The sequence below is a fragment of the Diadema antillarum genome, unplaced genomic scaffold (assembly GCF_040938485.1).
Source record: "Diadema antillarum isolate AM-2024a unplaced genomic scaffold, OU_Dant_1.0 seq00000719_RagTag, whole genome shotgun sequence".
Lineage (NCBI taxonomy): Eukaryota > Metazoa > Echinodermata > Echinoidea > Diadematoida > Diadematidae > Diadema > Diadema antillarum.
Genome location: NW_027271623.1, coordinates 968,304 through 995,175, shown reverse-complemented (window position 1 = coordinate 995,175; position 26,872 = coordinate 968,304). Strand labels below are relative to the sequence as shown.

The 26,872-nt window shown below is 37.5% G+C and overlaps 1 protein-coding gene across 1 annotated transcript; it reads right to left on the bottom strand.

Moving 5' to 3' along the window:
- Window positions 1–1,501: 1,501 nt before the first annotated feature.
- On the bottom strand, window positions 1,502–26,872 carry LOC139738041 (RUS family member 1-like). Its single transcript, XM_071648703.1, has 14 exons — window positions 26,732–26,872; window positions 25,189–25,266; window positions 22,522–22,636; window positions 21,670–21,715; window positions 19,965–19,997; window positions 19,321–19,426; window positions 17,716–17,817; window positions 16,866–16,936; window positions 15,223–15,413; window positions 13,263–13,320; window positions 11,973–12,046; window positions 9,624–9,736; window positions 3,413–3,470; window positions 1,502–1,692 (listed from the first exon to the last, which is right to left on the bottom strand). Exons 1-14 carry the CDS (start codon window positions 26,870–26,872, stop codon window positions 1,502–1,504), a joined length of 1,377 nt encoding a protein of 458 aa, XP_071504804.1.

Below are 26,872 nucleotides of genomic sequence, written 5' to 3'. Positions count from 1 at the left end.
CCAAAGTATCGAGGCCAATCTCCACATGATTATAGTAAACCCAAAGCAAAACAAAAAAGAGAAAAGAAATAGACTTATAATCATCTGTCAAACCAATGCTGTGAATGTGTCCGAACTGATAAATACAGTCAGCTCAAATAGTTTGGAATATTGAAAAAAAAAAACTGCTACCAAGACCAAGTGATTTTTCTTGTTATAGTCTAAAAGTTGCTTTGCGTTCCATTATTTCTACAAACTCTGTCAAACAAAATACCGATTTAACAAACAGACTCCACAAGTCTTTGGAGTGTGCTGTGAAGGGATTTCAGAGGTACTACAACTTTAGAATATTACGGATAAAGGGGCAGATCCTTTGGTACTCGAGCACAAGTCTTGTCACTGAGTAAACAGTTCTCTTCCTGTTGAAGCTTAAACATTACATAGTTAAACAGAAGGAAAAAATCCAAGATGAAGCCTGAAACTTTGAGGTGACTGAGAAGCCAAGAAGCTGTGCTAAGACTTTTTACCTTCATGTGGTGAAAGTCTGGTATCTATTAAATATTTGAGCCTTGAAAACTGTAACTTCAGTCATGGTTATCATTATTTATTTCATTGATGTAGTTTAAATGGTTTATAGAATATTTAAAAGCTACACTCATGTTATGATATCAATTAGCTTTAATGATGTGTTCTCTTGTATTTGACTCCAACTGACAGGATAGATACTCGATCATTAAAATCTCAATTCCTGTCACCATTTTATGGTGAAGATTCTAAGAATGGTTCATATTTTGACACATCACAAATCCTGAAATGCACAGAAAACTGGAAGATCTGGGATTAAATCCTTTTGCAATCTGATTGCACTATCTGAAATATTATGAGTTTACAAACTGAATTCTTAGTACACTAATTTTGGCCAATGATTGTTTAAAACCTTGAAGTAGATGTACCATGTTCACATGCCCAACTAAGTTGACAGCCTACCAAGTTTGCCTGTTTTGCTCATACACACAACCCTATCAAAGCCAATCGTGATAAATCGCCCAATGTCACAGTACAATGAAAGTTTCACTCGCAATGCCATTCCTACTAGATATAGCTTGCAATGCCATTCCTGATATATATACAGCTTGCATTGCATGTTGATTGAATAGTGTTGCTTCATCAGAGTTTTGGGAGTAAATTCTTATTCTTATCCGTTGTGCCAGCCACAAAGCCTCTAAGGACGAGATGACAGCATATCCAATGCCCATTCACAAGAAAATAATGTGATTTGTGATCAAATCTCCATCACGGCTAAGCTTGGAATTTCCTTTACACTTTTGCTCACGTCATGCCTGGTATAAAGGCTTTTAACAAAAAGTTACTCAGAATAATGGTTTCCAAAAGTGCTAATGCACTGCGTCTGAGAGGAATGTAGCACACAGGAGATTTAGGCTTAAAAATTCACTTCACTTTGCTAGACAAAAACAAGTCAGACATTTCATGAAATCTAGGAAAAGAGTGGATTGATCTCTCTTCAGAATGTTTTCCTTAAATCCAGGCCAGAGCTGGTCCATGTTGCCCGCCACTCATCCACTCCCAGCTGGCTGTGACCTATGACCCAGCCGGCTTGACCTAGGTCATGGAGGAAGCGAGGAAAGGTCGCACTGCAGATCTGATGCGAGAGTCGAACGACATCCCAGCAGTCCGCTGAACTCATAACAGAACCTGGAAAAAAATAAACCATAGTACGGAGCTTCAAGTTTCAGGTCTTCCCATTTCCACAGTCTACAATGTTATTGATCTACTTGTACTGTGTATTATATTACATACATGTAACTTTAGAATACACCCAAACACAAACTACTATGGATTATAAGTCACTATTTTAACAAAGTATCTAGACAATAAAAAGGAGAACATCTCTCAGGCAGAGGCTGGGAAAAAGGGAAATGGTTATGTATCCACATTTATACAAAACACAAAAACATCAAGCTGGAAAGACTGTGAATCACAAGCTTGCTATTTTGGGAACTGTAATTTGCAAAATTTGGCTTCCTTCAGGACATAGACATGGTAAAAATGGCAACAGAAAATCACTCAGAGACCTTATGACTTCTCTTTCTATAGCCTCACTCCCTCCTTCATGGTCAGTAAAAAATAACAACAACCCCAAAATAAAGAAGCTTGAGGCACTGTCTATAAATAGAGAGTTCCATGATTTAACCAGAATAGCCTTGACAAAAGCATTTTCTTTTAATACTGGCAGGACCTTTTTCACTGCTTCTGCTCTCTTTAACCCATTGAGGACGAACTGATTTTGCCACAACACACATTTCTGATAGACACCTGCCCGACTATTCTTGGGATTGTCCTTAACATGTTAATCAAAATGTTAGAGAAGTGTTTATGGATTTATTTTCAGTCTTATTCAAACAGGGTAGCCTCCTCAGTTTTACAACCGTTTGCAAAGGAGCCAAGGAAACAAATAACTATTACATAATAAAGCAGGTGAACTACAAGTCACAGTCTATCATGTATTCTAATCTAATGATTTTTCTCCAAAATCTGCACATAACTGGTTGAGGACGATTTTATTTTGCTACAACATGCATTTCCCATAGATGCTTACCCGAGTATACTCAAGACTCGTCCTCAATGGGTTAAGCAACACAGATTTTGGTTTTTGTGTTTTGTCACAGAGTGCAGCATTCTCACAGATAGAATGTTGATTGCAAATGTTCACTGTTGAAAAGCAAAGTTACAGGGAAAGCTGAAGATAACCTAAAAAGTCACACTGTAACACTTTGTGGTTTAGTGTGCTTGAGATCTGTGCTTCAAAACATTTGAGATGGAGAGAGTTAGATATATACATACATATATACATACTTACATACATACATTCATACATACATACATACATACAGACATACATACATACAGACAGACAGACAGACATAGAAATGGAGAAAGAGGAAGAACCCTATTAGTGCACATCCCAGAAATTCCTGGCGGCACAACTGGGTTGATGAACCCAAAATTGTATTTATTCAGACCATGAGCAGAAATCGGATGCAAATTTGTTTGGCCATGGAAGACAACCCAAAAAGAAAATTTAATGCAAAAACTCTAACCTCAATTCTAAAAGAATTATAGTGTCAAATCTGAAATTCAAGAAGTGTAAAAAGGATTCCCATTACATCTCTCTCTCTCTCTCTCTCTCTCTCTCTCTCTCTTGCTCTGTATTTATGTATCTTTCTATATTTTGTATGTATTCATATATCTGCCATCTGTGTATAACTATCTATTTATCTCTTATATATTCATCTTTGCTCTTTTGTTGGTTGACAGAAATTCATTACTATTGGACATGGAACAGCTGCCAATACATTCAGGAGGTTTGAAGGACGATCTATTCAGCTGATAATTAATTTCTGCATCACCTCACCTTTCTGAAGAATGGCTGTAAGGTCCCTGTATAAACCATGCACCCTGAGATAAGATCCCTGTCAGAGAAAGAACAGAAAAGGGAATCACTGTGAATGTATTAGCTCAGTCTTTATTTCCAGTCAAATACTTACCTTGATTCTATTTTTCTTACTGCTTCATTTCCATTCTTCACCTTGCCAAACAAGCACAAACAATACAATCTCACAGACACACACTCGGATGCACAAACACACGCAAAAAAAAAAAAGTTTCACCGGTACTAGGCAAGAATAATTACACTTTACTGATAAGAAGCAAGGTATAAACTGCAAAACACAAAATATTCGCGTCATGAAAATTTCGCGAATTGGAGCCGATGGACTTTCTCGCAGCATGAAATTTTCGCGACATACCACTAGCATTCAATGTATATTGTGTAGGCAAGAACTTTCACATGCATTTTGATTTAGCGAACGTTGCCGCTCACGGAATTCAGGAAATTAAAATGCACACGAACATTCCTCGTTATACAGTACATTACTATTCTGTCATCAAGACCTTAAAATTGTTTTCCCTTCAACACTATGAAACAAGTAAGACAAAAAACACATCTCCTCCCCCCCCCCCACAAAAAAAAGACAACAAGAAACATAGAAATAAATACGTAACAAAAAAGGCAGAAAGTCTTAAATGCAACATTAGTGATCTTTCTATGATGACATCAATGTAGATTATTAAATCTCATGAGGGAATGTTTAGTGACTGCACCCTGGACTGTGAAGAGATAGAGCAGCCTTTACCACTGTCAGTAACTCATACAGGGCTCCATTTAAAGAGATGAGTGTTTATTTTTGACAACAATTACCAATGAATCACATTATCTGCTATGAAGCACACAACTGCCTATTCCATCTATAAGATCAGGGTTTGCACTCTTATTATCTACTGGTTTAAATGGTCAAAAAAAAAATGTTTTTGGTGTTTGTTTGATCAGGACACTAACAATTTTGACCATGATGTTTTGCATTCTTGTGATCCCTACAGCTGCTCCAAAATGAAAATAAAATCTAGTACATGTATAGACAAGTACAAATGAATGATATTCACTTGTCTTTTCATATTACTTTTAAAAAGATCATTGCGGTGTAATGCAAATTTGATTGCATAACATTACTTATGTGAACTGCCTCCCTATGAAAAAATTGAATAAACTTTTTCTTTTTTTCAGTATTTTTCATTAGAGAGGGTTTGTCTCCTCATGAATTCAGGTACAGCTTGCAACAGCTCCGAGGTTCAGGGATGTCACTGCCATATTGAACTGCAAATAAGAGTTGCATTCATTCAAGCGGCTACATCTCGAATATTGGAAACACAGTGAAAAATGCCTTATTAGTTTTAAAACACACAAGTTCGCTGTATAGCGCAGGGATGTGCATTGTACTGGATGAACAAGACTTTCACGCACTACCGCCTCATTCAAACAGCTCCCCGCTGCCGATTTGATTACATAGCATTATCGCTGCTGGCAATGAATGTCACTGCCTTGGGTGCCAGCCATAAATAACTTGATTTCAGAACTGCCTGACACATTGGTGCTGGTAACGCAGGAGAGCCAATGATCTGATCTTAAAGAACTTTGCCCTTGGAGTCTGTGCAATTCCTAACTCAGCATCTTTAACCCTAGGCTTGTCATACTGCACAAATATTTTCATTTTCAAAACAACACAACTCATTACGATGGACAACAATTTGATTAGTTACCAATTACAATGCACGACACACTACTATTTGTCACATCTTTGCAAATTCACTTTTTCTTGCTGGGGAGAAATAAAAAACGACAGGATGCGGGGAGCTACCATTGTTTATCAAATTATTTTCCTTGCATAACAGAATTCCTTTAGGGTATTCAGTACCATTTCTGATCAACTCGTGTAGATGCAACTTACACGTATATGAATAAGAGTGAAAAAGGCAACAACTTGTGGCATTTTGTGCAGAAGGTAGTAGTGATGGTGTGTGTGTGAGTCTGGGGGAGGGCGAACTGTGCTAGATTGCCGAAGCATTTGGCGTGCAAGAATATAACTACAACAAAAAAGACTCAGAGTGATTCAAACAAACTCAGTCTAGTATAATCACAAATATATTATGAGGCAAAAAAATCAAACAAACAAACAAACAAAGTAATTAAAAGTTATGCAACAACTCTTGGGTAAAACACCATCAAATATGAAAAAACAAACTTGATATTTTCTGTCATTTTTGTCTTTAATTGTTATCTTTATGCTCTTTTTAATACAAGCTTGATGTCTCCCCACAGAATATTCTACAAACTGTAGGGAAAATTTCTAAAGACATGTATTTTCAAACAATACTTGAAATGATGAACGTAATACTTGTTAACGTAATTGCCCATCTTCCCTGCCACTGGATGGCGGTTGACCAGTGTTATTCTCAAGTTTTGGTCACATTACTCCTATTGGGCAGATAACTGGGTACATCACGCAAGAACACTGAGGAAACATGCAAGAACACTGAGGACTGATCTGACAGCTGACAACAGTATATTGACAGGGGCGGATCTAGGAATTCCGTAAAGGGGGGGGGGGGGGTGCAAACAATATTTCTTGTGCTACTTCCAGGTTTCATCTCATTTTTCTCTTTTTATTTCTTTTTGTATGACAATGAATAATGAGGGGGCATTAATCTTTCTGGCCTGCACACTTTTTCTGAGGATAGAGATGAAATATCATACAGCCTGCAATAACTTTGCATCCTGCTTTAATCAGCTGGAATGATATGACGTCAATCAATTCATGAACAACCTTCCATTCCATCACCAACAGGCATTGCACCCAGCAAGCTGGCATAGGAGTGAAAATCACTACAGTGTTCAGTAGTAGAATGGGGTGGAGACGGTTGGCACACACCCTTATCATTATTTCCCCCTCCTGTTCTTTAGCAGCTCCCTTCATTCAATGTATGAGCAGTTTGGCGCTAGCCAACCATCCCTCCACCTTTCACATGATGTCCAGCAGCTCCAAATGGTTGAGAATGGACTGATTTTCTTACAACACACATTTCCCATAGATACCTGCCCGAGTATACTCGGAACTCATCCTCAACGGGTTAAGAGGTACTCTCCCAAAGAATGCTATGACTATGTTCTCAGAAGACATGTTGACTAAACCTCCAATGAACATAATTTTTCCCCATTCCCCCATTTAGTATGCATATCCTGTTCTTTAATGGTATTTTGCATTCATTTCTTTTCATTCATTTTGTTTGTCTCTGTATCAATTAATTCATTCACAAATTCATTCATTCATTCATTCATTCATTCATTCATCCATTCATTTATTCATTCATTCATTCATTCATTCATCCATTCATTTATTAATTTATTCATTCACTCATTCATTCATTCATTCATTCATTCATTCATTCATTCATTCACTCATTTATTCATTCAGAAACTTGTACTGAGGAGGAACGGAATGTGAGTCTGCTAGTCTGAAACTGGTCATCACATAGCTCCACATTACAAGTAAAGGACAGTAGAGTGTTTTAGATGTATCAGCAATTCTGCATGGGATGAACAAAAGAGGGAGCTATACATGTACATTTCAATTACCAGCTGACAAGTCTGTGGAATCACTACACTTTCTTCCCGGCTTCTTTATTTTTGATTTAAGGCCATTACTTTGAGTACCATTGAACCTGAACTATGAAATGAAGGAGAAAAAAAAAATCAGATATGGAGAAACAAATCCATAATTACAATCCAGGGCCATTCTGTGCCTTATATAGTACCGTACTGACATTCGAAGCCACAGAGTTTGAGTATAGTCCCTGAGTATTTTTACCCACACATCACTGCGATCAGTAACAAGTCTGTAGGTCTTCAGTTCCTTTTTCACCATTTTGCTTTATACAACTGCAAAATTGTTCTACTGCCTTGTTCAAAACCAAGCAGGATTTCCATTCCATTCTTGATAATTAAAATTCCAGCTATGATAAAATGAATAATTAAGCCAGTTTACCAATACAAAATGCACAAACAACATCATAAAATCATATACTTGGAAGAGAGAAAGATAAAGTGCACATTGCAGGATAGTCAATAGTCTCTCCAGGGCACTGTATGGCATCAGTATACTATAAAGCAAGAAATATTCATGGCATGAAATTTGCATGACTTGGGGTCTATGGCCTCTTTTGCAGCATGACTTTTTTGTGAATTGCCACTCATACCGAATGATGCCTCATACAGGCCTCATATCAGTTATACATGCATTTTAATTTTGCAGATCTTGGCTCTCTGGAAATTTGCAAAATTAAAATACACATGAAAATTTCTGTTTGACAGTAAACAGCGGTTACAGTAATGCCGGAAATATGAAATTAGGTTAATTATCATCTCTCTCTTTTCTTTTTTTATCAAATGAGTGGGAACGACGTCGTGCCGTCTCAACTTTCCCCAGTCACCATACATGGACATTCAACCTTGTGTTCATACTTGGAATATGTGCAGTCTCCTTTGGCAACAAGAAAGGAGGTAAATCAAATTAACTTCACTTATCCTATCAAACTTATTGCTATCCCTTAGTGTGTCTATCAATGCTGAAAACTGCATGTTTTGCAAGCCAAGGACTTAGACAAGTTTTGTAACTACCTTATTTATATAATCCTTTTATTGTTAGCATAGAACATGCCATCAGGAATGATATCATCTTTATTTCTGCAGCATCATGTGACCAAGGTCACATGACTTCTCATCAGTAGGTAGCCAGCCAATCACTGATTAGTACTCCACAACAGCTCCTTACTCAGTCACCTCACGGTTGATTAGACCAGTGTCAAAAATGAAGCCTTGCTTATCATGAACATATGTGGCAAGGTCCAACTATTATATTTAAAGTATCTATAATAGTCATGTGAAGTAACCTCCAAGCTAAATATGGGAGATGGGGAAAAAAGCAAGGTAGAAAAACAATAAAACAATATCCCCAAGATATCCTAGAGTCTTAGAAATTCTAAAAACTGGGTGCATAATATTCAAGTTTGCATTAATTGTATTAGAGGAATTAAATGTGTAGGTTTTTGACTTACTTAAATATTACATTATAACATTGTACCCATAATTTCACTACAACTGTAGCAGTGAATGATGTTGTTGAGTGGGAGTAAGAAGTATGCAGTGATATAAACTGTAGAACCCATGTTCCACAGCAATCTAGAAATACTGGCTAAGCTAAGATAAATATTCAGCAAAATAGCCACAGAAACAAGAGTAACGACACCTTCTGCAATTTAACCGTTGAGGACAGGCTGATTTTGCTACAACACACAATTCCCATAGACACTTGCCCAAGCATCTTGGGACTCGTCCCCAATGGGTTAATAGGAATGGGGAATAATCACAAACTAAACACAAAAAGAAACAATCAAACCTTGATGTTCTCAATAAATATTTATGAAATAAAATCCCCAGAGCAAAAAAACAAAACAAAAAAAAACACCGATAGGAAATCAAGAATTGCTAGTCACAATGCACACAAAGACATACAACCATAATCATTGTAGAATTAATTACAACTGAAATATCACCTTCTCACAATTATAATAAGGCAAAAACATAATTCTTCGCCTTCTCCATGCTACTACACTCGTGTTCTCATCTTCATGAATCAAAGTTAAGATTTACAACATCATATTCTCGCATTTACTATTAAATGGCATACACACAGCATAATGTTATGTCCAAGCATATGTCACATCTGATTTTAATACAATCGAATGGCAGAAACAAAGAGTGTCTGAATACTGGGTCTTCAACCGTTTATGTTTTCTTGGCTAGAGATAATAGGGCGCTTTAGATTTTTGCAAGGGGTACATTCAGAGGAAAAAACATGTTCTGAGCATGCACAAAATCATTTTTCGATCAGACGCGATCTATTTATAGCTCGCACTGTCTGAGTTTTCACTATGCGTTCTGGGCTATTTTTATGTCTGCTCAATTCATGACATAGAAAGCTACTCATCATATGCACCGATCATATGGGGGCGGCATTTTATTTTTTATAGGTTGCATCTCCATGTAATATAAAACAACTTTTTATCAAGACACAGGGTAAGCTCAATCGTCTTCTCAAACTCCGCGCCGCAAATCTAAAGCTCCCTAATCATATAGACATACTCCCTGCACTACTGTTCTTGGTATGTCTTACCTGATAGCCTTCACGTGGCTGGGATAATGCCTGCATGATGATTTCAGCCTGAAAGCATGCCTTGATGATGTCTTCAGATGAGGCGTTGTGATGGACAACGATGTTGATTTTACCTACACACAATGGAGGCAGAAAACAAAAACAAAACAGGGCCTCCATATCCTGGTTTACTACTCTCTGCAAAATGTGACTATGTGACTATGTTATGATTATGAAGTTTTTATGTTGCCAAAAGCCTTAGCTGTAAGAAATCTCAATAATCTCAATGAGAATCTCACTTCCTATAGATCTTTTCTTACTTTTTTTCTTTCTTAAAAATTTCAACAAGTTTAACATTGAACCCATACATCTTGGATGATATCCCTCTGGCGGTGATTTTTTATGCAATCTGCACTCATTCTACGAATAATCAAAGGCTTTGAAAAAGAAAAAAAGTAAAATCATGGGTCAAGTCCTCCCCACTTTTTCCCATAAATTGTGCTTGTGTAATACTCTTGATGCTGTAATCTCCTTGACAGTATTTCCTTGATGCAGAAAACTGGTAAAATGACATTGCTCATGCCCATTACTGAATCAAATCTAGTTATTTCCATCTGAGAGCCAATAATCTTTCCCATGTATGCCTCACACTGAGGGAGGACTATGGGCTGTTTACTCTCCAAAGTCTATGCGATGTCCATCCTTTGGCTCTGGTTTTAATCTCTTCAGAAGCCATATGCAATCTGCTGCTTTTATTCTTTCTTTTTTTTAACTGGTCTAGCACATTCTTTACAGTGCATTTTAACATCATGTTTAAATGTGTGGCTTATAGAAATGGTGATAGACTGAACAAGGAAAAGTAGAAATTACGCAGTGCGTAATATATGTCCCCGCCGGATGTAGCATTTTGTAGCAAAATGTGCAATACAGGTCAAAAATCAAGGTCAAAGGTCAAAGAAGTCAAAGGTCAAAATTCTGTGTAGAAGTTCTGAAGCTCTCAACTAGTGCCATCACATAAAGCAAACGGAATCAAAATCGGGTTAGAAATGGCGAAGGAGTAGCATTTTGTAGCAAAATGTACAATATAGGTCAGAAATCAAGGGCAAAGGTCAAAGAAGTCAAAGGTCAAAATTCTGTGTAGAAGTTTTGAAGCCCTCACCTAGTGCCATCACATAAAGCAAACGGAATCAAAATCGGGTTAGAAATGGCGAAGGAGTAGCATTTTGTAGCAAAATGTACAATACAGGTCAAAAATCAAGGTGAAAGGTCAAAGAAGTCAAAGGTCAAAATTCTGTGTAGAAGTTTTGAAGCCCTTACCTAGTGCCATTATATAAAGCAAACGGAATCGAAATCGGGTTAGAAATGGCGAAGGAGTAGCATTTTGTAGCCAATGTACAATATAGGTCAAAAATCAAGGTCAAAGGTCAAAGAAGTCAAAGGTCAAAATTCTGTGTAGGAGTTTTGAAGCCCTCACCTAGTGCCATCACATAAAGCAAACGGAATCGAAATCGGGTTAGAAATGGCAAAGGAGTAGCATTTTGTAGCAAAATGTACAATACAGGTCAAAAAATCAAGGTCAAAGATCAAAGAAGTCAAAGGTCAAAATTCTGTGTAGAAGTTCTAAAGCTCTAAACTAGTGCCATCACATAGAGCAAACTAAATCAAAATCGGGTTAGAAATGGCGAAGGAGTAGCATTTTGTAGCCAATGTACAATATAGGTCAAAAATCAAGGTCAAAGGTCAAAGAAGTCAAAGGTCAAAATTCTGTGTAGGAGTTTTGAAGCCCTCACCTAGTGCCATCACATAAAGCAAACGGAATCCAAATCGGGTTAGAAATGGCGAAGGAGTAGCATTTTGTAGCAAAATGTACAATACAGGTCAAAAAATCAAGGTCAAAGATCAAAGAAGTCAAAGGTCAAAATTCTGTGTAGAAGTTCTGAAGCTCTCAACTAGTGCCATCACATAGAGCAAACTAAATCAAAATCGGGTTAGAAATGGCGAAGGAGTAGTATTTTGTAGCAAAATGTACAATATAGGTCAAAGGTCAAGGTAAAGGTCACAACTGAAATTCTGTGTAGAAGTTTCAAAGCTCTCACGTAGTGCTATTATATAAAGCAAACAAAATCAAAATCGGCTCATAAATGACAGAGAAGTAGCAAATTGAAGATTTTGATCACACACGGACGGACACACGGACGGACACACGGACACACACACGTACGGAGCCCGTTTCATAGTCCCCTGCTCGAACTCGTTCGGCGGGGACAATAAACAAGGAGTTGGAGGATTCCTACTTATTAAACCTACCTACAATAACTAAGCAATAAGATGAAGCTCAGATGCTATATATATTAATATTGAGGCATTTACCTTTCTTCATGTCCAGCTTGAGTAAATAACGCTCCTGATCATTTGCTTGTAAACAAGTCTCAAATTCCCGCATACTGATATTGAGACAAATGAGGAAAAGAAAAGAAAAAGAAAACAATTAAATTAGTTCTTTTCTTCTTCTTTTTTCAGTAATATTCTCATCAGAAAATGATGAACACAAGTATGTGTAGTGTTCTTTAGCAGGATGTCACAGTGATGGTTAAACTTGCTGTTATCACACATTCACTGCAATATTTGAGGGCATAACAGATACAGCCCTTCACTGAGATAAATAAAGCATTCAAGGTTATCATATTGGCTACTCTTGCCTCTTACTTTATAAACAGTTGAAAACAAAACAAAACTGAAAAAGAGAGAATTCCTAAGAAGCATCAAAATGCAAATTTCATGCAGACAGTATTCATCTCAAATTATGCCATATTATACCAAAAATAAGGAAGTGTTGCTGACAGTGTAACTTGTTCGTTTCTTCTTCTTCTTTTCACTCATTGTCTACTGGAAGCTGGTGGGACAGGTGTAGAGTGTGTTTTCTTTGTTCATACTTATTCAGTTTCTCAAGTTAAAACAGAACAGAATTACTTCTCTGTGTTAAAGAAAACAGAGATGTTCCTGTTGTCAGGGATGTCTGTTACGGCATTCTAAAAGTCTGCCAGACTGACCTATGTTGGGTGTTGTGTAGGTTATGAGAGAATGTTGCATCATAATAACTTAAGAAGTTTGAAAGAACTGTGGCAGCAAATTCTTGGAATATTTGAAAATGAATATGTAAACTTTTTTTTATAGAACTTGTGTATATCATCAACACCATTCATCATCATCAACAGTGTAAAGAATAATAAGTTAATTTGGCACTCCAATCCACATTAATGATTACAATTCTGCCAATTATCTTAATCAGCTGAATCAAACCCAATATCTTTCATGTTATGTGTAAAGTTATGGCAGACTGCATAAAGTTAATAGTAAACCTACAAATAGAACTACTACCAAATGTATATTACACAGAGGGGCTAATCTGTCAAAAACTTTCAAAACACCACCCTTGTATACTCGGGCAGGTGTCTATGGGAAATGTGTGTTGCAGCAAAATAAGTCTGTGATAATTATTTACAATGTTTTTTTTTTTACATACACTGTAACTCTTTCATAATGCCAGCAGACATAATCATTCTATCCCTCTGTAAATATAGTGACTATTTTAAAAATGCAAGTCCAAACAGGTGTATCAGCTGAAGTTTTGTTTGAATTTGGAAGGCTGAGAAAACTCACGTTTTTACCACGGTAGAGAAGGGTGAACCTATGTGGATTTCAAGCGGCTTCACAAGTCCTGAAGGAGAAGGAATAGAGAGAAAGAAAAAGAGGGAGAAAAAAAATACACACATAATATAAGCATTCGGGGACTTTAGAATTGGTTTTGATGTATTGTGGCCAATGACTCAACTAACAGTATGTCCCAAAAAAATTACAATGAGATTTTTGCATTGATAACACCCACTTTGATTGAACTGTCTTAATGCTACTTCAGGGTCTTAAAATATAACATCTTGGCTCTATTTTGCATAAAACCCCATTCAATTTGGTTAAGCGGTCACAGAGAAATGTGGATTGTAGTAAAGCATGTCTTAAGTCTAATTCTTCAAGTTTAGCACTTGGATGCTCTTGCATATCAATGTGCAAACACAATAGACAGAACTTGGAGGGAAGGGATTCCTGACATGCTCTACGAAAATCCTCATTTCCCTTTGACCATTGAAGCAAATTGAATGGGGTTTTCTGTAAGATGTGGGCATTGAGTGATAGTTTCATACACTGAAATTGTATTTGGATTGATTCACTATTTTCAAAGTTATCATTGTGCAGGTTACCACTGTAATTGTTTTGGGACATACAGTATACAATGATCAAAGAGAGTTTTCCTGTCAGTCAACCCCTCCCCCCCCCCACCTCCCCCCCCCCAAAAAAAAGATGTCTTTTCAGGACAATTTAGTTGTGAGAGACACAACTGCGGCATTAACAACTGGTTAACAAAAGAACATTAACTGTGAATCAACCATTACTCCAATGGGGTCATTAGAATTTATAAAACCATCCAACATGAGGAAATAGTCACATGAAGGGCTTTTAAAGAAGTTAATATTTTTTATTCCTTGTCCTGTCAGAGACAACCTTTGCACCTTGTAGCCAGAAGTCAAGTTTCCGCTGCATTTGTGTTTCATCACTGTTTAGTTTTAATACCATCTTGTAGCTAGAAAGTCAACAGCAAAAAGTTTTCTTACAATGTCATGAAGGCTGTACACATGTAAATTTCCAACATAGCTCAAACTCAACTGCATACTACACACTGGACTTGTGAATAACTATGAGGATACATGGATGCCATGATAGGGGATACCAACCTATAACAAATCATAAGGTATACTGATGCACAATTAACCTGTTCATATGGGAACCTGGTGGCCTGTGTATAAAGTCTATGGGGAATCCGGAATTCAGTATGGAAAGGGTAAAAAAAAAATTAAAACCAATAGCATGTGTTGGAGGCAAAGAATGAAGGGTGGTTGAAAACAGAAAATTATGCAATAATGTTTTCAATTGTGCATGGTATCTCAATGTTTTAAATTATCATCTATATAGGACGTTTTAGCGGCGCATTAAAAATAAGTATTGTAGTCCGCTCAATTTTTTCCGTTCAATATCAGAGCATATTGAACAAAACGCATAGGCCAACGTATTAATTCCCCATAGGCTACCGTTGTTACTTGCCGTTCAAGATCACACCATATTCAATTCTGTCTCGTTTATTGCGCAAGCGCTTGCTGAATGCGCAAACGCTTCCTACTAGTGCGCGTCATTTTGTTATAATTCACAAGCGCGCAAACATCTTGCCAGTTGTTTGTTTGATACGCAGTTTTAGGGGCTTCCCCTTTTCAGCGCTGGGATGTGACTGCTGAGTCAACTTCAAAGACGAGTAGAAGCCAGGTAATTTTGTGCAGTTTATGCTGGCTCTACTTGAATGTATAGATGATAATAATTATATTGGATGGCCTTGATTCATGGAATACCAGGGAATATTGCACTCGTTAGGGCCAATATTCCCTGGTATCCCATTCATAGCCATCCAATATAATATAAATATTACACATTTTATTTTGAAATAATATTTTCTAACTTTGGATAAAAAGAAAACATGCTAAATTAGTATAAATGACAAACTTTGATGTGGACTCACTCCAGACTACAGGTTCTTTTTTATTGACAGACTCTGGACCTGCCATGGTGGGCTGGGAACTGTGAAGATATTCCTGAGACAGAATGTGCAGTCTGGTCTGGTTTAGGGTTTCCATGACAACGCAGGTCACTGCCCGGTAGTTGGCATAAAGATGGCCACCAGTGCAGATGAGGAAGAGACACCAGGTCAGCCTGGTGAAGATAATCAAAATCAGAAGAAATCACAAAATAGAGATAAAATGAGGGATGTATTGTCCTAAGTGAAAAGTTTAGGTCTGCATTTGTTACGTACCGGTACTCAAAAAGCTGCATCACTCCAGTGATCCCACGCATTCATCCCCAAGCTGAATAATCCTTCGGGTTTATGCCAGGTTTAAGTGTGTGCGTGTGTGTCACACACAAACACACTGCTATAGCTTCTGACCATCTGAGCATTGAGAATTTAGGGTTTCTGGGACGAACACAGAACTAGGGCTTTCTATAGCTCAGTCGGTACAGCACCGGGCTAGCAATCCAGAGGTTACGGGCTCCAATCCCCATGGAATCCTGTTTTCTTTGATCATTTTATATTTTCCACTACGTTTAATACTAATTACAAATGGTGGGTGCCTACAGTGTACCATAGAACCACCATTGCCATGAATAACATCAGGTAAAGAGCCCAACATGGATAGGGAAAAGATGTTGGCCTTTTGACGGTCATTTTCATAATTGTCAAGCTTGAGGTTTGGAACATCACAAATTTTAATTTTCTTGATTTTTTTATTCTACCCCTAGATAGATAATCAACTGTCCATAGCAATTGTACATGACAGGACAAGTGTCCACAGGATACAGGTTCAAATTCAAAATTCAAAATTCAAATCCAATTCAAGTTCAAATGTAAGTTCCTGTCAGCTACTGTCACATGGATTTCGTCATGATCATTTACGGAGAAAAAGCTTTTTTGATCACACGGAAAATGTTAAGCAGGGTGACTGTTAACAAATTTAGGCTCAATTCAATCATTTTTAACCCGTTGAGGACGAGTCCCGAGAATACTCGGGCAGGCGTCTATGGGAAATGCGTGTTGTAGCAAAATCAGTCGGTCCTCAACGGGTTAATGGCTGCCATGAATTTTAGATTCACCTTTCCAGCCACTGGTTAACAGTTCTCTCCCATCTGACCCTCGTCACAAAGATTTTTTTTTAATTTTTTTTTATTCCAGTAGAATGTCTTCTTCAGGAAAGGGAAAGAGCATGACTACTGTAAAGCGAGGAATGTTCGCAAATTTTGTGAGAGACAAGATTCCCGAAATTAAAATGCACTCAAAAGTTCTCGTCTACACTTTATGCACTGACTGTTAGAGGCAACTGGCAAATATTTCATGCCGCGAAAAAGGCTGTCGGCTCCAATTTTCGTGAATATTTCATGCCGTAAAAATATTGTGCTTCACAGTATGGTGTGGTAGTGGATTTATTTCTGTTAAGAATTCAAGTCTAAAGCCCTGCATGATGAACACTGCCCTCTGCTGCCAACAAAAGATGGAAGGATGATGATGTGTGTTGGGGTCTGTGGCAAAGTACAACGAAAGAAATGCAAATACAGAGGTATAAGATAAAGAGAACAAATGATAAGACTGAGGTGCACAAAGCACAGACTTACATAAAATTACCCGCAGCAAGGGGAGTGATCAGTAGACCCATCAGCAAGGCAGCCAGGTTCACCAATGTCTCCTGGGAACACGGATAGATTGTCAACATTTCTTCAGTGAGGGGAAAACAACATACTGTACTGTATCCCCACCCCCCCCCCCAAAAAAAAAAATAATGATAATAATAAAAAATTACAAAAATACAACGGTCACCTCCGCAACGATAACTTAATCAAAACAGTACCATAGTGAATCCATTCAAATACAATTTCATGGTATGAAACTCCAACTTATTACCAACATCTTACAGAAAACCCTATCTGATTTGCCTCAGTAGTCAAAGAGAAATGAGGATTTTTGCAGAGCGTGTCAGGAATCCTTTCCCTTCAAGTTCTGTCCTTTGTGTTTACACATTAATATGCCGTTCCAAGAGAATTCAAGTGATAAACTTGGAAAAATCACATCCACGACATGCTTCACAATGATTCACATTTCTCTGTGACCACTTAACCAAATGGAATTGAGTTTTCTGCAAAATATAGGTTAGATGTTACATTTTTAGACCATGAAATAGCATTCAGACAGTTTAATCATATTGGAAGTTATCAAGGCCAAAATCTGATTCCAATTTTGGGGGGACATACTGTATATTGTGCACGATTTTCATTTTTTTTTTTTGACAGAAAGTGTTTAAGTTTGGGCTCTACTTTTTAATAAATGTATACTTCACCTGTTGAGGACAAGTCCTGAGTATACTCGGGCAAGTGTCTATGGGAAATGCGTGTTGTAGCAAAATCAGCCCGTCCTCAACAGGTTAAAAAGGAAAGATTTCTAGACACTGATAGTAAGAAACTGCCATACCTGACTTCCATCCTTGGCCGAGACGTCTGCCATGTTGTTCCTTCTGGCCTGGTGCATAGTGAGAGCAGCTCTGGTTGCGCCTCCAGCTACTCCAACCATGGACTGGGGGGGGGGGGGGGAGGGGAGGCAGCGGCAGGTGGAAGAACAGAAAGGGAAATATTCATGAGTGATTGGAAGAAAAAGGGGAGAGACAAACAGATGCAGGCCACTGAACTCTATAGTGGAAGTGACGTTACGCACAATGTTTGAACCCAGTGCTTTGCTTTTACAGGTGCCACCATTTGGGGACTCAACTTTTAGGCCCCGCCACTTTATAATGTTGTGTGGAGGGTAAGCAGAAAAAGCATGTGTTCCTCAGTTGAAAGTCACTGTGGTGTACATCATGGGGTGCCAATATCGAATGGGCTATTTTGTAATGAAATGGCTCTTTAGTAGATAGAATATACACGTCCTCGCAAAAGAACTGGTTTCGTGACAAAATGAAAATTTCTTCAATGAAATGACTGACTTCGAAATGTCATTTTGTCAACAGAATTACTCATTTCATAACGAAATAGCCATGTGACACTTGGTACATTATTGGTGCCCCACAGTAAAGTCCAAATTCACTGCCACCAGTCATTACTTCCAGTGGCATTAAAACTTGTAACCAAAGTGCAACACAAGCTTAGTGGCTTTTCAGTGTGCAGTGCACGCTAAATGCGCACAGCACCCCTTCCATTATAGAGTCCAGTGATGCAGGCTGGGAAAAAGATATACTGTACGAGCTGAAATTTTCGCGTACAGATATTTTCGCGAATTGCTACTTAGAGGACATTTTCGCATGTTGTAAATTTTGTGGTTGCGAGTGTCTAATTGAACTTACTTATTCGTGTGTTAATTTTGCGTGTTGTTATTTTTGCGGTTCAAAGGCGATTCGCGAAATTCACGAAAATAAAACAACTGTGAAAATTTCAGCTTGTACAGTACGTTGTAGAACAAATATGTTACAGTGGAAGAGAGATGAACATGAAAAAACAGAAACAGAGATAAAGAGAGAAAGAGGAGATGGGGAGGATATAATACCCTGTATATGTACATGTAATTGAAAGATTGATAAAAACAATAGAGGAAGATGTAGAACAGGAAATGAAACAGAACAGTGACGAAAAGTAAAATTAAACAGGCAGAAAGAGAGATAGCTGAGCCAAGCAGGGTGAAAAAAAAATTTTAAAAAAATTAAAAAAAACAGGAGAAATAGATAAAGTATTAAAGAAAGGAAAATGGTGACATATGTTGGGATAGAAATGTAAATCCATCAATCAATTTTCAATCAAAACCATTATCCCGAGGTCATTTTTCATAGAGCTGCATGAGATAATAAAATAAATGCAAACTTTGTATGTTTCTAAATGAACTCTGTTAACAAAGAAAGACACATTTCTGTCAGTAAGATCAGTATGTCTAAGATTCTAGTGTGAACAGTCTAAATGTAATTGAAATACACATACAGTGTATGTGAATTTTGTCTGATATCACAGTTTTAATTCATATTGGTGGATGTGCTCTAAATTTTGTTGTCAAATATTAATAGACAGATGGACATTTATTTTGCAGAGACCTTACCTTGAAAAGAGAAGAAACGCAAGCTATGAGGATGAAGAACTGTGGAAAGAGGCCAGACACCAGCTCAATGAAGATTGCTGCATCATTCATTATATCAGCAAAGAGCCTGTATATGGAAGGAAAATCTTAATATCACATATCTACAATCACATGATCATTAAAATGCAATCACGAAAGCAATACATAGATAGAAAGAAAGAAAGAAAGAAAAAAAAAACAATAACATAAAGCTGGTGACGATTTCAGAGCTAATTGATACAATTTGTCAACTTTTCTCCAACTGTTCCCCAGCTTTTAAAGACTTGAAAGTTTCCATGGAAACCAAAAAGGAAGTTTGCTTTCCTAGCATGTCCACTTCAATACATCTGTTCTAATACTGTAATAGTGGATATTTTTGTGTGACTAATTTGTCACGCTCAGCAGGGGAAAGGTGAGTTTCCTCATGTTTTTAATTCCGCGGAATCAAGACATTAACTCCTGGAACATATGGAAAGCAAAAATATTTGCATGCTTTTACTTTCATGCCAGTTTCTGGTTGTGCAAAAATTTTCACTTTTACAATAATTGAGTAAAATCATCTAGCATATAATAGTAATGATATTACAACAACGCTGAAACTGAGCAGAAGTCTGCATGGTACATACCTCCATCTTTTGGCATCACTGTCTAGACTCGATCTGTCATGTAAGATGAAGAGGAGGACATTACATCAAAAGAAGAAAAACATCTCATCAGAATGAGAAACAATTTAGCCAGCTTCATGTCAATCATATACACTCTGGCCCTTGGGTAGCAACCATGTGATTGTGCAACCCAACATAAATATTCAAAGGATCATTACTTTTTCTTCCCGTCAAAGGGGCGTTCAAATTGGCAATAGTACTGGCATGTCATTTTATAAATATGCATTTTTTTTTTGCATCAAAATTGGTACTTCACAGTAAGGTAGCCTATCTGGCACAGATTGTGTTTTATCAAAATTTGAATTACCCCATCTTGTGTTGGCCAGTGGACAGGGATAGTGACTGACATTAGATTACTGGCGTCTTATTTTCTATCCTCTATCTTTGTTTTTCAATCTCCATTCTAGTACAAGCAGCGTGTAAAACTCTGATATATCGGTCCCTGTTAGTCTATCCAAAGAAATCAAAACAATATACATGTATAGGCCCTACTGAAATTGGTACACAAATGACACTTTCGACATGTGACACTGCGTCACAAAATCACCATCAAATCGCCAGACATGAATTTTTTTATTTAAGGGCAGATTCTGAAATGACATTTACTTCAATACAAATAAACTTTCCAAAGCCATTTTAATAATGAAAAGAAAGTGCACACTGTGGAAAAGTATGTACTGAGAAAAGAGGCTCTAGAGTTTAGGGTTTACTTAAAGGAACTGTTTACCATTGGAAGCAGTGATTTAAACAATTTTCAAGATATCACATTTGATGCATTTGTGTAGGTCAGTTGTATCACATAACATCCACCATTAAAGAATTTGGTAATAAAGACTAAAATATTAGGATATTTCACTATTTTCCCACTTAACCATAAATGGAGACGTTTAGTCTAGAAACATTTTCATCATAACTATTGTTCATATTTTGTATATTTAATAATACTCAACATTGATTATACTGATCCAAATTCTTACATTGGTTGTTTCTATCCCTAACCCACATTTTAGAACTATTTTGAAGCACTGTAGCTGGGTTTGTGCTTCATCTGCAAATGGTAAATAATGCCTTTTAGTGACTGTAAATAGTTCACCAGGCTGTGGTCTCTACAATGAATAGAACAAAGAGCAGGATGTAAAACTCCATGGTAATAACAATGAAGGGATTATCAAACTAAACTGAAAGTTTGTACATCATTAAGTACATTCTATTCAAGGCCCAAACTAACTTCCAATGCAATAGCATCATCCTTTCAAACCTTGGTAGAGTTGAAAGTGAAAGTGCTTGACGGGCTCCTTGTGCTGTGAATCCATAAATCTGAGAAAGTCTACGTCAGACTGAAACAAAGTGTTCTTGAAAGGAGTAATTTCCCATTTGTTTTATGATCCCAAAGTTTAGAAGTACATTGAAGAATTAGTCTTTCAGAAAATATAAAAACCTAAAATAGACTAGGTTTTCCCTTTCCACTTTTTCTTGGTTTGAAATGCACGGTCACATATCATTATAGCAATCATACCAAAATGCATAGTGAATTGCGATGCGACAATAGGAAAACTATTTCCTGCAGCTTTGTTAGTCTGTCTTGCATCCACTACTATCAAACAAACACAGACAGTTCATGGTAGAGTGTATATTATATTAATATGAAGGTCAAAAATATACTCACCCTTGATACCAAGCAAAGACGATTCGTCCAGTCATGCTAGTTCCATCTGGATACAAGATACCAGGACAAAGACATCATTTTGTGAATACACCAACTTGTGTGGAACATCTATAAAAGCAATAATGGTAGGCAAGTTCATACTCAGTTTCTGTTGTCAATCACCACTTTACAATTAGTCCATGCTTTGATATCCTCTAGGCTCGATTTTGGAAACTCTGTCTTATTTAACTTATCACAAACTCTCCATGCTACAGAGGCTTCAAATTATGGCAGCACGCATCATTACACTATCCAAGAAGCTCACACTCACATCTCCCCTATTTTGAGATCACTTCATTGGTTACAAGTCAAAGATCGCATTATTTTCAAGATTTCACTTCTGACTTTCCATTGCATTCAGGGTGCTGCTCCTCAGTATAACATCGACTTACTCCATAATTACATCCCTGCTAGATCTCTACGCTCATCCAACTCCGGTTCTCTTATACTTCCAAGATTCACTACAATATGGGGCACACATGCCTTTGGCCATGCTGCTCCCACCTTATGGAATAACTTACCTTCAGCCATAAAAAATTGTTCTTTCTCAGATTCCTTTAAAAGCAGTCTAAAAATTCACCTGTTTAAGGCCTCCATTTGATTACTCATTACATGTATTTTGAAGTTTGTATGTTCTTTATCTCCTTCACTTTCTCTTCCTTTCGCATCTAGATCACTCTGCAGAGTGGATTTGGTGCTATATAAATCATATCAATTATTATTATTATTACATGCCTAAGAACCCTTTTTAACCACTCAGGTGTACATGAGGCTCAGAAGAATCCTGTCATAAGTTGTTTCAAATCCTCCCACCTCTCAGCAGCCAGGTGATGGTGGCTGCTGCAGCTGTTGCTGTCTCGTCACCAACTCCCACTCCCTTCAGCATGGCATGGGTTGACAGAGTCCCTGAGATGCTGCTACAGAATGCCTGAAACACAGAATATTACAGCACAGCAAAAAGCAACAAAATAAACAACAGTAATAGAAGCAGTAGAAATGACTGAAATGGTAATGATGGTGGTTAGTGATAGAAGATTTACTCGTCATGAAAAATGTTCTGGCATTACTTGTTTCACCCATTGTTCTTCAGCACTGAATAAAAGTAAGGAGTTTTCTGAGTGCCCCAATAACATGATCTCCAGTTTAATGCATTTTACTTTGTACATTCACAAATGGATTTCTAAAACTCTCTGAGATATCAACTTTTTGTGACATACATTCAAAAGGTCAAATCAGGTTTGCCCTCTCTCACTCCATACAGTATACAGAGGTCACTCTGTACTTTATGACCTTTTACCTTCGACCCATCACCCACTTCATTCCACGTTAATAACAGGGCCTACACTAAAGCATGACTAATCAGCTCTAACTGATTATACTTGCCACTTGAATTCTAGAATGTGACTGCCCAGCTCAAAACCTACAAAAAGTCACAGATTAGGATTTTTTGTATTGGACCAAAATGTTATCTGAGTTGACAAACACATACTTCCTATATTTGTCTTACTTGGGAGAGCAGTGGCAGATCTTTTATATCTGCAGTCAAAATTTGGCTTCTCAAAACAAAACCAAGATCAAGTATGTCTGCACCATGCTCTTTCAGATGTGTTTTTTTTTTCCCACTGGGAAATAGAATACTATTTTCATTGACATTTCTGCACCAAGGACGCCTGAGTGATCCTAATCTTTAATCATCTTTTCTCCCTTTTCAATGACACTACATATACACCTCTTAAATCTCTGTTATTTCAATCACTTATTGAATGGGTTATGATGGTCCTGTTGTGTAGAAAAGTGAGAATCCACTGTGGCAAACTATTGTGGGTTTTGCGCTGGACAGTCACATATTACACTGTAAGGATGTGTTTATTCCAAAACCTAATCTTTTGAACTTCTTCCCTGTAACAAGATCTGGGGTATATGTGACCGTGCACCTCAAAACGAACATAAAGTCGCACACACTGATTTTGCGTGAGGACTGAAAATAAGTAAAATGGGTCAACCTAGCCGAACTGGACTTTTTCATATTTTCTAAAAGAGCGGGTCTTCTTTTACATCATGCTAAAATTTGGTATCATAAAACGGGCAGGAAAGTGTGTTTTTTAGCAGTTTATCTCGAACATTTTTGGTAGAATATTGTGATTAGGTGTGTCTTTAGAATCCCTTTTTCATTTCTGAAAAACCTTGTCCACACTCTTCACTTTCAACTCTAATAACTTTTGAAAGGATGGCGCTACTGCTTTGAAAGTTGGCATTTATTATGGACAAAATGTGTTAATGAGGCATGCTTAATTTCAGTTTAATCTGATAATCCCTTCATTGTTGTTACTCTGGTGGTGTACTACCTCTTTTTTGTCCCATTCATCGCACAGCCAGCACGGTTCGGTAAAGATTAAACGCTTGAATAGACACTGTAATTCAGAGCCTCTTTTCTCAGTTCGCACTTTTCCTGAGTTTGTGCTTTCTTTCCAATATTTAGATAGGTTAGAAGAGTCCATTTGATTTGAGTAATACATCATTTTAAAGCTTAAAGTCTGCTCTTTCAGAATATGGTCTTAAGTAGAAATTCATGTCTGGCGACTTTTTGTTTGTTTTGAGGTGCAGGGTCACATATATACAAATGTTTATAAGGAATAGACGTTAATATAGAGAATATGTGACCCTGCACCTCAAAACAAACAAAAAGTCGCCAGACATGAATTTTTAGTTAAGACCATGTTCTGAAAGAGCAGACTTTAAGCTTTAAAATGATGTATAACTCAAATCAAATGGACTCTCCTAACCTATCTAAATATTGGAAAGAAAGCACAAACTAAGGAAAAGTGTGAACTGAGAAAAGAGGCTCTAAAGTACAGTGTCTATTCAAGCGCTTAATCTTTACCAAACCGTGCTGGCTGTGCGATGAATGGGACAAAAAAACAGGAAATAAACCAACAGAGTAACAGCAATGAAGGGATTATCAGATTAAATTGAAATTAGACATGCCTCATTAAAACATTCTGGCCCTAATTAATGTAAACTTTCAAAGCAGTAGCACTATCTTTTCAAAAGTTATTAGAGTTGAAAGTGATTAGTGTGGACAAGGTTTTTCAGAAATGATAAAGGGATTCTAAAGACACACCTAATCACACTATTCTACAAAAAATGTTCGAGATAAACTCCTAAAAACGCACACTTTCCTGCCCGTTTTATGATACCAAATTTTAGCATAATGTAAAAGAAGACCCGCTCTTTCAGAAAATATGAAAAAGTCAAGTTCGGCTAGGTTGACCCATTTCACTTGTTTTCAGTCCTCACGCAAAATCAGTGTGTGCGACTTTATGTTCGTTTTGAGGTGCACGGTCACATATAGACATTAACAAAACAAACAAACTAAACACAACAAAACAAAAGCAATACTCTTGCACCACTCGGGGGGCTGATGTATGAAACAATATTCTTAGAAATCAATGACTGTGTTGTATTTGTTGTAGGCATTACCTGGATGGTGTCCCATATCTGATATTGCATGTAGTCCCTGCTCACACTGTCTGGGTAGCCTTGTGGTAGAAACACAGTCTGAAAGAAAAGAAGAACACAAGCTTATGTTTTCACCTCCACCATGAAATAAGGATACGGACCAGCTTACGGGTCCCAGTCTTAAACTCTGTATATTCATTGAATCAGAAACCTCTGATTATGACAATCCTTGCTGGAAGGGAATGTACCGGTACATCATATGACTATCTTACCTCATTGAGTGAACGGCTCATGAATACAATACCAGGTACCGAGTATTCCGCGTTTGTTTCGTCAATGCCACCAACCAGTCCACTTGAAGTCCTTGGTCCTAAAATTCTGGTCTCTTACATATTACACATTAAGAAATCCTGGGGAACAAGTCTTTGCTCATGTAGAACCCCCACTGAATGTTAAATCATTCATTCCCACATGAACTTTTTGAGTAATTAAGCTCCTCAATATCTTTGAAGCACAAAGAAAGATCCTAACCACATGCTTTCTGAACACATACATTTTTTTCTCTCTGATATTTTGTTTTGGTATAAAGCACCTCGAGTATTCAGCCACAATAGAAAATGTCACTAAAAATATATTCTATCATTTACTAACTAGAATGGTAAAAATTAAAATCTAAATGCATTTCTACTAAAGCATTTTTGTTTCAATTCAACAAATTCTGGGCAGAAACCATGTTCAAACCTCAGAAGAATGATGCAGTTTATATTACAAGACGGTTAGTATTAACTCCAGTATGCCAATAACCCCCAAACACTCCTTGATGTACACAGAACACTTCGCATTCAGGCTGGTCCCATTTATTTTGCCAAGGGCAATGCTCCCATTTTCTTACATTAAGTTACAAGTCAAATGAATGGCTACCCACCTCAGTTTTCCTTCATTCAAGAGGATTTGCGGAATACTGGTACGGTATATACTGTAAATATACTGGGTGACTAGAAGAATGGGCAAAAGTAAAAATAATTTAACAACACACCCTGTACAACCTTGTCTATAATGGTGATTATTTATATCATATGATTATGTGCTTTCTTTTCCTGCGTTTTTTATTTCCTAACTGTACCAACTGACTTCGAGTGACAGCATTTTTTTTTCTTCAGACATGCATGACGTCTGACAATAGTCAATGGTGATACACAGCAGTAGAGTACTAGGACTAGATCTACATGTATATTTTGCAATAATTTTTTAATAGTAAACTTTATAACGTTACTCGTTAGACATCTAGTACTGCTGTTATTAGTATCCATAACTGTAGTTGCGATCAGTCGAACGCAAACCGTTCGGGGTGTTCCCACAGCTGCAGTGTAGACAGTGGAGCGCCCCGGTGGTACCATCATCACTACTGCCAGGGGGGCAGGCGAGGGGCGCAGACCTGCCTGCCTGAACGAACACACGAAGGCATCAGCAGCGGAGACAATACATACAAGTCAAGGTATGGGACTGTATAATATATACGTTCTCCGCATTCTTCTTCTTCATCCTGCATCATTTCTGCCCTTACCCGAAACAGTTGAAACACGGATGAAAACCTCCTCGACCTCGAACTCTTCCCTGCCTCATAAACGTGTCCATCATCTTCGCAAACATAATCTCTGGGATCACTGTGTGATCCATACGTTTCCCTGCAGACGAGTACTGACAT